This window comes from Limulus polyphemus, unplaced genomic scaffold (genome assembly GCF_000517525.1).
Source record: "Limulus polyphemus unplaced genomic scaffold, Limulus_polyphemus-2.1.2 Scaffold467, whole genome shotgun sequence".
Lineage (NCBI taxonomy): Eukaryota > Metazoa > Arthropoda > Merostomata > Xiphosura > Limulidae > Limulus > Limulus polyphemus.
Genome location: NW_013666077.1, coordinates 460462 through 472608, shown reverse-complemented (window position 1 = coordinate 472608; position 12147 = coordinate 460462). Strand labels below are relative to the sequence as shown.

Here is a 12147-nt window from a genome sequence, read left to right as displayed (position 1 = left end):
ATTAATCCAGTTTGACTGAACTCCATTTGTAACAACCCTCTGCTTTCCTCCATCCAGCCACTCTTCTACCCAGTTTGCTAACTTATCCCCCACACCAATTTTTTACAAGCCTTTTACATGGCACATTGTCAAATGCTTTCTGAAAATCCAGATACACCAACTCTACACCCTTACCCTCATCTACATAAGCAGTAACTTTTTCAAAGAATGTTAAAAGATTTGTAAGGCAAGATTTTCCCTTAGTGAAAATCACGTTGACTATACAATAAAATTCTAAACTTTTGTTAAACGACTCATCTTTGTGAGACTAAGAGAGAAAAATTAAAAATCTAAATTAAATATCTTATTTTTCAAAACTACATACTTGTAGGACCTTTCATCTCAAATTTAAAAGAATTTCATCCACTAGTTTCATTTTTATAGAGAAATTTCATGAGAGTTGCATATCTACTTACATTGTAAGTAGATCATAGTCAAAGGGTTAAAGCATGACCTCCAATAAAAAAAATAGTAAGTTACATCTTCAAAGATTGGGAAAATTTCAACTATCCATGACTGAAGACTCACTCCACCCAGAATATTTTGTGAAATCACCCTGTACTAATTAATAACCACAAAATTACAGAATGGGTGTGTGTGTTATCACCTTAAAGTTCACTGAGTCACTACTGAGGTCTGTATGTAAATTGTTCATCTTCCATCCTACTATGTGATACATATTTGGACAAATCTTATATATATATGCATAGAAACTGAAAAGAAAAACTTCATTATCTTTTTTATTCAAGTCTTAAAAGAATATCTAATATAAGAAAGCTTCCTTCATAGTACAATGCACCAAACTCAAAAGCTAATAAATAAAATACTAAATCCACGAAGGAAGACAACCAAGTATAGGATATTAGTTACTATAAAAAAGTGAAAAAAATTGCATTGATATAAAATAGTTTTAATAAAAAGATAATATGATACTTACACATAGAAAAACAACAATACATGTGGCACATTGGGACTGAATTTGTACAAGTAAAACTTTTACATACCTCCAACACGTATACACTAACTCCAGCTTGACAATAACCAAACTCTTCATGACCTTTGTTAAGGAATTGACAAGGTTGCCACTGACGATCATATACTAAAGATGATTTAAAGGAATAGCAAATTCCTTCTCCCCAACGATAACCTAGGCCTTTAATAACATATCGATGAGCACAGGTCTGAAAAAAATTTGTAGAATGTCAACTGTGTCTGTTGGAGCTAGTTCTAAATACTGCTAGAAACAACAGACAAAATGTAAATTTTGATATGTAAGAATAACTTGACAGTATTAAAAATTCAAAGACATCACACTGTTGATGAAAACTTGTCTTGTAGGAATACTCACCACCACATAGCCACCAGGTTTTTGACTTGCTACGGTAACACCAAGCCATTGCCCATCTTTATCAACTTCATCAGATGATTCTGAAATTAAGATTTAAATAAGTTAAAGAAAACGGAATGGTTAACTTTCCTAGTGAAACACAACTCCTTCATGTTACAATTTGAAAGCTTGGATGTCTGATAATTTTCTGTTTTTGCATGTTTACATTGATGAGAAAATACAAGAATCTGCTCGTATAACAACATTATACGAGTTTATGAAATGTAATGTTATTTTTGGCAAGGTATAAAGTTATAGGCCATGTTAATAAAATTATTCAGACAGTGCCATACTTAATTATTATTTCAATTCTACATTATTTCAAATAAGCTAAACTACACCATAAGTACACTCATTGAACTCAAGCAAAAACATAATTCTAAAAGTCTAAGAAAACATTTTCTGTCCCAGACTTGAAAGTCCACAACTGGCACAAGTCTCTTGAAGTCTTCTCAATTAAGTGACAAGATCACATTCCATTATCATTTGATGCTGGCACTTGTTAAAATTTTTTAAATAAGTTCAAATGAACTTAAACTTCACATTCATTTAAAGCTAGTGCATAGAAGGCTTATCAGCCAATAACTGATTAGCATTTTTCTAAAAAACTGTAAGCATTTATAATTAGAAGTGTTCCCATTATAGCCTTGACTAGAAGGAAAATAAATACAATTTTATACACATTTCAGTTGTACTTGTAGTTTTTTCTACTTTAAACCTTATACACAGATTGTTATAATACACACTTAAGCTTAAAATTAACTCAAATTTACTTTGTTTCTAAGCTTTATAGATCAATTAATTTATAATTATAGCCCAGTAAACTGAAGCATAATTTATTACTAGAGGCAATTTGATTATTTTATAATTACTATAGCAACCAAAATATAAATCTAGGTTAACATGATCATGATAAATTAAGATGCACATTTGATTTTGAGAATATATCCAATTATTCTATTAAATTATACAGTACAAAATGTTTACCCCGTTTTAAAAATCTAAAAAAAAAAGTGCTGATCAGTATGTACAGAAACTACCATCAATTTGTTCAAGTTAACTAAATTTTACACTTAGGAGAAAAACTATTCCTCATTATAAATTTAGTTAAAATTCTAAAATAATCATAAACACTACATATTATACAGGGCCTGATACTGATACTAACAGTAACACTCAACACTTGAAGTAGCCACAAATGTGTAAATTAATTGATTTCGTTATTGGTTGTACTAATAATTACACTAAACAGTGAAATACATCAGGACAAACTAACGAGATGAAACCCTGACAAAATCACAAAACATGTTTATTACTTATTTACAATTAATGACGCTACTAAAAACTGCCTCATTTTTCATTACTTCATGAAGTTTATATATAAACGCCCTCTTAAAAAAAAAATACGTCTTTTCACGAGTAGAAGGTAAACTATATCATGTATGTACAAGTTAATACAACCATAAAAACGTTTCTTACAAAGAGAAAGCACGTGTGATACCAAAAAAGAATGATCAGTTCAAAATATAGCTAAAGCAAAGGCAAATTCGATGACGAGGAACCCACTTTGAGACTAATAATGGTTGGAGACGGCTTGAATGGGTAATGAAGAAAAACTTTAATATAAGTTTAACATAACACCAAATGTACAACGTTTCGACAAGGTTCTGTCATTAAAAACAAATAAATAAACACTTGGATCCCATAAATTCATTTTGACTTTGTAAATTACATAAAGAGCATCCGTTTGGACAAACAAGAATCTGAAATTTTGTACAAGTTCAACTACACTCTCCGATAAATTATTCAAAGCAGCAAAAGCACATGATGCCGTCAATTTAGAAAATATATACCAAACTATTGAAATAATAATATTCTTGTAAATTTATGAATTCGTCTAATTTTTAACCCAGTAACGACTTAAATTCTTGTGTAAAATATGGTGTAACAAAAACGAAGTTTGTTTGTTTTAGCGCAAAACTACAGAATGAGCCAAATGCGCTCTGTTCACTTCGGTGAATAATCGCTTCACAGATTTTAGAGCAGTAATCCGTAAAGTTACTGCTGACCCATCGGAGGACAGGGAAAAAATATCAATGATTACAGAAAACGAAAAAAAGTACAATTTTGTTTTGTACTTCCTGCGAATATTACAAGGTATAACAAGTACATTTTATGTTGTGGTGTTCACTGTAATACTGTGCTGGTTTTGATGTATGGCTGTATACTCACTACTGATAATCTAAAATACTTTACGTGTTTCAGGTAATGGTAAGTAAAGAACTATATACCCAATCCTACAACTGTTTACATTACACAATAATACAAGGTCTAATGTATTTATTCGCTCCGCTTACTCAAGCAGTAGTGATGAGCTGTGAATTCGGCGAAACTAAGTTAATAGTGAATCAAAGAATAGATTAAGCTTCTATGTCATTCGTGATTTTTCTTTTCTTCACTGAAACTACACGTTTTTGTAAAGAAAAGAAAAATCCATAAGTAATATTGTGTTATTAATCCTTGCTCTAAGTCTAATTTGTAAATGATTAATATAAAAGTCTTCAAAATTACACTTCACCAACTTAATTAATATTATTCATCATAATAGTTATTGTTTATTCAATTTTATATTATAAATAGTGTCTCAACCATACCGTGTTTGTTGTATCCCAGGCGACATAATAAGCCCGGTATTAGGTGAATGGCCTCAGATATTGTGTGATCGACATATTGTTATACATTCTCTTAAATTTTCTCTCATAATTTTTAGAACTACTAATGCAGTCTTTTCCCGTTAATACTATTGTTGCTCGCCCCGTTCCGGGAAGAATGAATGAATGAGACTAACTTGATGGTTCACCAGTTTATCTGAACGATGAGCTTAAGTCAAGTAAAAATAAAAATATAAACAATTGGTGTTAAAATAACTCAATGATATTGTGTTTTTAATCCTTACACTAATTGTGATTTGTTTGTTTGTTTTGAATTTCGCTAAAAACTAAACGAGGGTTATTTGCGTTAGCCGTCCCTAATTTAACAGTTTAACACTAGAGGGAAGGCAGCTAGTCATCACCACCCACCGCCAACTCTTGGGCTACTCTTTCACCAACGAATAGTTGGATTGACCGTCACATTATAACACCCCCACGGCTGAAGGGGCGAGCATGTATGGTGGGACGGGGATTCGAAACCGCGACCCTCAGATTGCGAGTCGAGCGCCCTAACCACCTAGCCATGCCGGGCTTTCAGGTTTGTAAATGGTTCAACTAAAATTACACTTTACCTACTTTATCTAGCTCATACCATAACAGCTATTCATACAATTCCATAATACAAATAGCATCTCAGTCATTTCTGTCTGTTGTATCGCACTGGCCTGATAAGCCCTGGTATTGGTGAAAAGGACGAGGTGGCAATGGATATAGCATATGGATTGTGGTTGACATATTGTTATGCATTCTTCTTTTTTGTCACTTATAAGTTCTTAAAATTACCCACTTGCCTCCCTTCCATTTTGTATGTGGCGAGCGCTGTTAAATGGTTAGCGTTCCGGACTGTGGATCTCAGGCTCAGTGATCGCATCATATTATTATAAAAAAAAAATCGGGCACTGCACTTTGGAACCGCGGGTGCGTTATAAGAAAAAAGGCAGCTAGTCAACACATACTTATAATCGACTCGTGGGCTACTCCAATCAAATGGTTGGATTTGCCAGTCACTTTTATGACTCACCAATATCCATAATGTACGATGCGCGATTTTTTAAATTTGTGTGTGTGTGGCAACGAGGCGCAAACCGGGCAACATCGGATCCAAAGTGCGTCACGCTAACCACTGACAAACATTGATGATTCTCATCTCTGGAGTGGCACCCTAAATAGTTTTGCATAATAAACTGTACAGCAAAATATGAACTTCCAGCTGTACTATTTTTACTTTCTTCCCAAATATTTCCTTCCTAAGTATTTCTTTATTCAGTACAGTAAGTATTTTCTTTTTTTCAAACCTTTATCTTTTGTTGTTAAGCTATTCTGGGTGTTTTGAGAAATTGGCGCTTCTATCTAATAGGAAATAATGTTACAAGTTGATTCCTTGTTATTTTTCAAGGTATATTTAGTTAGTTCTTTGTTTTTTGTTAAACGAAAATCTACACAACGGCCTACCTGCGCTCTGCCCTCTGCGGACATTCATAGTGCTTTATAAGCCCCAGACTTTCCGCTAAACTTCTGAAGGCTTATAATGTTAAAAACGGGAATTAAATCCCTGCAATGAACACAGTGCAGATAGCTCATTGTACAGCTTTGCAGTTAAAACAAACAAAATTGAATCGAAATGTCACAAAAAGTTTAGTTTAAAAATATGTAATTTCTTGTTTATACACATTTAAAAAAAATTCTAATTTTATTTATATCTGGCACAATACAAAACAAAGATAACGTAAAAAGAGAATTAAGCTGATTATCAATTGTGAGTTACAAGACAAATGCTGCATTTGAAGCGTTACTTTACATATATAAATCAGGCCCCTGGTGACTCAATGGTAAATCTAAAAGATTATAACGCTAACAATCAGGTTTCGATACCAGTGATGAGCAGGTCATAGACAGCCTATTGTGCAGCTTTCCACTTAACAAAATAAACAAATGATACATAAATCAATGAAATTTGGGTATATCTAAATATTTGAATGGACATAATTTGTATACAATACAGAAATGCACAAAAGCCACTTAACTCACTTACCACTATCAGGTGTAATGTCAATTTGACTACAGTCCTTCCTGTATGTCTTTAACTCGCATTTATAGAGGGCGCCCGAGTGATTCCTTTCTGCTCGATAATTCCGTGCTAGAGGTGCTCCTACAAGTAATCTAAAGAAAGGCACGGCAACTTTATAACATGGCAACAAAAACATTAATGGGTGCACGTCTTTTAAAATGAGTTAGACACAACAAAAGTGTAAAACACAACATGACACAATATAAATCAGCCAAGTGCATTGTCACTTTTCGGGGACTCCTCAGGTGACACTGAATACGCTGACCTTATATAATTCTATTACAAAGTTTCAGACGCAACAGTTAATAACTTTTGTTATATTGTGTTCTGTCGCTAGATGGTGTTTTATAGCTTGATGATTAAAATGCGAATTACAGCCCACATAACAATAACAAAATAGTATATTTCTTCAATAACGTTTGCTATAGGCTACTTTCACTGGTAGGCCTAATTTCAGAAGCAATAACAAAAAGTCTGATACTAATGTATTCCTAACTTACTTATAAACTTACTTCCATAACTTTCTTGTTAATTGATTGATAACAAACAAGCTGATTAACTCACTGAATCACAGACAAATAAACACAATAATTCTTATTGTCTATCTCACTAACTAAGACTGGACTGAATCACTTATTACTCAATAATTAACTGATTCTTTTGCTTATATCATACTGTTGTTTCTTATATCCGCATACTACATGAAATGTCTAGGTCCTAACAAGGCCTTAACTTTCATGAAATTTCTAAATCTTGTGTCATAATGGCATCAAAACACCCCCCCCCCTATCAAACAAACATAAATTAAGATATTAGGTACATAGTTTACAACAAAAACACTGATCCTTCCCGGATTGTAAAGTCTCTTGAAAGATTCTAATACCCAAATAAAATAGTACAATAAACTGATCATTCGCCAAGTCTTTTCGGTAGTTTTCTTTTCCGATGATTATAGTATGCAGATGAGATGACCTTTTGTCCCTTATAGTCATGTACTGTCCTGCCTATGGAGCGTTCTCCATAATTTGGTGTCCGAATGAATCCACTAGCGGCTCTGTCCTTGGTGATCCTCTGGAAGTAGTCTTGACAAGAACTTTGGGCTATTCAGTAAGTTGATTTCCCACCGACAAATTTTTCTCCAAAGTTATCCAGCTCATCTTTTTCTCAACAACATGCTTACAAAGATTATTATAGTGGAAGACCTCTGGCTTGGACTGTCTGTATTTTTCTGTATTCTGTAAACTACATCAGTGTTCCTTTTCAGTACAGCATACGGTTCTCCCCCACACCTGCTTAACTTTGGAGTGTATCCTCTCTTGCAGTGTGGATTGTATATTCATGTCATGTTACCTTGAAAAAATCCAATCTTATCAGCATTAACACCATAGCAGCTTATCATTTTATCAGTGGGTAAAGTAATGTATGATGTGTATGGTGTTTCTTATCCTCTCTCCATGTGAGATGCTGCTGAGTGACTATCATCCAGATGTAAGTACAAAAGATCCACTGACACTTTGAGTTATCTCCCAAACATCAGCAATGACAGTGTGTTGTCTGTAGCTGTTTGCACAGCTATTCAATAATCCATAAGTAGCAGTAGAAGGCCTTGGTCCCATGTTTTCTGAATGGCTAAAGTATTTAAGTGTATGGTTGTATCCCTCGACTATTCCATCAAAAGATGAATGAATAGCAGTTGTTCTGGTCTTTTTAACTCCAAGAAGTTGACACATTTCCACAAAACAGGCTAATACAAATTTCCATCTCTGACCTGAATGACGTTCCATAGACACTCGAAATCTTGAAACAAATTCATTGACGAGTTTCCTTATTAGAGCTTCTTCTTCCAGGCTAGGAACGGCATGAGCTTCTGGCATTGATGAAACAGTCATCTCAACCATGATATATTTATTCCCACTGTTCTTCTGTAGCAGAGGACAAAACCCATTTACAGCAACTCTCTCTCAAGTGGTGCTCCAATACAATACTGCAGTAGCTGATCATGCTATTTCTTTGGTGGATCTTTTGGCTCCCAGCAGAGATTATACAATTTATACCAGTTCTCTACAGATCCACGGAACTCAACCAAATACAATAGTTTCTTATTTTCTCCAATGTCTTCTTAGCATATAAGTGCCCTAGCTGTTGGAAGGTTGTGGAATGACAAAGTGCTCCTTAATGTAAAGACTGTGGAAGTACCAGGTGTAGTCGTTGTTTCTGTCCACTGGTATCTTCCCATTTCCTATATAACAAGCCCTCTTGTAGGCATAATGAATCCCGCTGTACCCATTACATCTTTGTATTGAGGCTGTATGGAGTGAATGTTTGGCACGAGAGTTTTTCTTCACTATTCACTAAATGAATGGTTTCAAACTCGTATCTTTTGCCTGAGCGTCTTTCAGTTGAATATTGTATCACATCATCACTTTTGGATGTAAACGTTTTGAACTATACTCTGTTGTACTTTAGACTGGGCATCTTTAATATTTCGTGCTTCCCTCTTTTCGCAGCGTTTACATTCTTCATTAATACGTTGTGCTGAATGATTTTAAAGTTGGCTCTTAGTTGTTTCTTTTGATATGGTTGGGCTCAAAGAATCTTCTTTAGAATATTGTCTCCTTGGTATATTAACAGCTATTGATTCCTCATAGTCTCATCTGTGATGGTCAGATTTTTCACATTTACTACAGTTCCATTTTCTGACATTCTCTGGGTTGAGGTTTTTATTCCACAAAGTCCGTTTGAAGTTCTTGGAATATTACCTTTAAAGTTATATTTGAAATTTCTGTTGTCTTATAGTTTATTTTCTCCATTCTCAGCAACTAGTTGCCGGACTAATTCTTTTAGTTCTTCTAGACTATCGTCAGGAGGAGTTAATGTTTCAATACTACTTGAGCTGATGATATCTTAACTTCTTGATAGCACCTTTAATTGTTTATCTGCGACTTTAATGGATTCAGTTCTAACACAAACTGGAGAGTTTTCTTTAAAAATGTACACGTACTTTATTTCAGCCTAATGTACATACCCTCTTCTGTTATGACATCTATAAATTGGTCTAGTGCCAACGAATCCATCAATTCATGTGAAGCATCCAAGTCAGATAAATGCGCAAGCCTTTCTAAACCCTCTGCAAGTTTAGCTAAGATGCCTTCTTTCCTTGTTGTCCTGCTCTGGAACTTTTCTTTTATTTTGGTGTATCACTCTGGACTTATTGGATAAGGCAACTACCTATTCTTGATAGGTATTATGATCCTTAGCCAGCAGATCTCAATACGTAGTACCAAACATTCTTACAGCCAGGCATTTGTGCATGGTTCAGTACATTGCTATTGTCAGATCCCAGTGCGTAGTACCGAACATTCTTACAGCCAGGCATTTGTGTATAGTTCATTACATTGCTAGTGTCAGATCTCAGTGTGCACTAAGTTACACTGCTAATATCAAATCTTATTATGTTGTGCTGTACACTGCTACTAGTGCGTTTCTTTCAAGAATCTCAGCTACTGAGATTGTTGATGTTTAAAATTGAAGTCAATTAAATTAAAACGTGCACGTACATAACAATCATCGTCTCTCATGAGACTTCATCTGAAATGGCCAATTAACACGCGATCAGTCATGTTAGAGACGAAAAGCGAAATGCCATTTTGTTAACTGCCGTGGCTTTTATCAAACACCTATGAAGTTTTCTATTTTTCTAATCAAGTACATAATTTTTAAGAACGAAATGTGTTACTTAATACTTTAACGTACTTCGTTATTGTCCTCGTTGCTATTTAAATGGGACACAAACTGCTTTAGTTTCGAAACATAAAACATTTTCTTTTACTTTATATGATAGATCGATGGGTTATTGATTTTATATAAAACAATTTGTGAACAGCAGCATTCATTATTCAGCAAAGTTAGATATTTCTATGTTGTACGCTGCACTCTTTCTAAAACTAAATACTTGTATCCAACATATATCGATAAATGTTTAATAGTATAGACACATACGTAAAAATTAATGGCAATAAAATTAAAGATGACTAGTTCTATTATTAATTAGTGATCTAGGTACAAAATCGAACACAATTCTAGACAAAGATATTTAGATTCGACAAAATTAGTTTTTTAGTGTAAAATTTCATCATCTTAAAGTAAACCTTTGATGTACTCATGGATAATCCTTATATATATATGTAGTAATGATACATTAACAAGTCAATGAGAACGCGAAATTAAATTTGGTATGAAATCAACGAACATCTCACTCGTAAGCACGGTTTAAAATCGAAGTAATTTTGGTCGGAAGTTGAATGATCGTGTTATATATATGATGCATGACGAGACAACTAAAGTAATGGCTGTCACATAATAAACGGTAAGAAAAAACACATAATACTTAGTAGAAATTTGAAATTTAGAATTAAAGAAAATAAAAATGTGGATAAATTCAAAACTAGTAATTCGTCCTTGGCGGAACATGTGGCGATCTCTTCCCATATTATTGATTGGGACAATGTCGAAATACTTAAAGAAGTAAAGTTAAAAATGAATTTAATATAAGAGAATCGTTAGAAATGGCTAAAAACAAATGATTTAGGTCCTGGTGCCACAGAGGTACATTTCTGGAAGTCAATTTTGTAAATGGCATCTCTGTACAAAATGCAAATTGTACAGATACAATTATATGAGTATATAAATGAATTTTTTGCGTCTTTTTTTTTTTTTTTGTCACCTGAATATGGTGGAGCACGTTACACCGAAACATGTAGTGTTTTTAGCTTTTTATTGCTTTTATCTTTTCACAGTAAATTATTGTACTTATTAAAACGTTGGAGTCGTCAAGTTATTTTAAAATAACATAATACATATATATAAACATATACATAAATGAACACAATACAAATTTAATATCATACATAAACACGTAGGTGGTTAGTGCGCTCGACTCGCAATCTGAGGGTTGCGGGTTCGAATCCCCGTCCCACCAAACATGCTCGCCCTTTCAGCCGTGGGGGTGTTATAATGTGACGGTCAATCCCACTATTCATTGGTAAAAGAGTAGCCCAAGAGTTGGCGGTGGGTGGTGATGACGAGCTGCCTTCCTTCTATTGTTACACTGTTAAATTAGGGACGGCTAGCGCGCGTAGCTTTGCGCGAAATTCAAAAACAAACAAAACATAAACACACAAGAAAACTAAAACCTATAATTATTAAAATACATGAGTCATCGATTGTGTTCCCTCGCTGTTAATACTATTTTCGGCCGTACACCGATAATATCTCTCGGGGTTTAGGTTAATCCAAATCCACATACAAAGTGGTGTGAGACGAAAGTACTATACATTGACAACAACAAAGGATGGTAATAACGCTTCAAGTTTGTACCTGTCAACAAACTTTTCATTTTCCATACGAGCTTAGGTTAGATACTACCAGGGGTGATATTCTCAAAAAAAAAAAAAAAAGTATAGGTACTGAACTGGGTGAAGTGGACCTGTTTTTGGAAAAAAAAATCTACGTGTAAACATAAAAAAAATACAATTGGGTGTCAAAGAATAAATGCTTTCTGACGGAACAATGGAACGCACGCTCATCCGAAAAAGCAATTCTAATAAGTCCCGGTACTAGTACTGCCTTAAAAATAAGTTCCGATACTCAGTACCGGTGAGTACCGACAGGATTTTACTCCTGGATACTACTCTGTAATTTTCAACATTTGACAAAAGCGTGTCAGTTTCAAATGTTACGTATTACAATTTCGAATGGTCTGAAACCGAGCTAAATTATACTTTAAATTCAGTAGTTAAATAAATGCCGATATGTATCCAATTTATGATATTTGCTGACAAGACTGATACAAATATGTTTTAATATATATAAACAACAATACAATTTACAATAACAGTTATTACAAATAGTTATTATAAACAATGATTTATATACAAAAGTTT

At 33.9% G+C, this 12147-nt stretch overlaps 1 protein-coding gene across 2 annotated transcripts in view; it reads right to left on the bottom strand.

Moving 5' to 3' along the window:
* Positions 1–12147, bottom strand: part of LOC106458463 (integrin alpha-PS1-like) — a 128506-nt gene that overhangs the window by 54595 nt on the left and 61764 nt on the right. For both annotated transcript variants that reach the window (XM_022384687.1, XM_022384688.1), the window contains exons 2-4: positions 6170–6297; positions 1388–1467; positions 1044–1220 (exon numbers count right to left, since the gene is read on the bottom strand). In XM_022384687.1, the coding sequence (XP_022240395.1) occupies positions 1044–1220; positions 1388–1467; positions 6170–6297 (385 nt within the window). The remainder of the gene's footprint in view (positions 1–1043; positions 1221–1387; positions 1468–6169; positions 6298–12147) is intronic.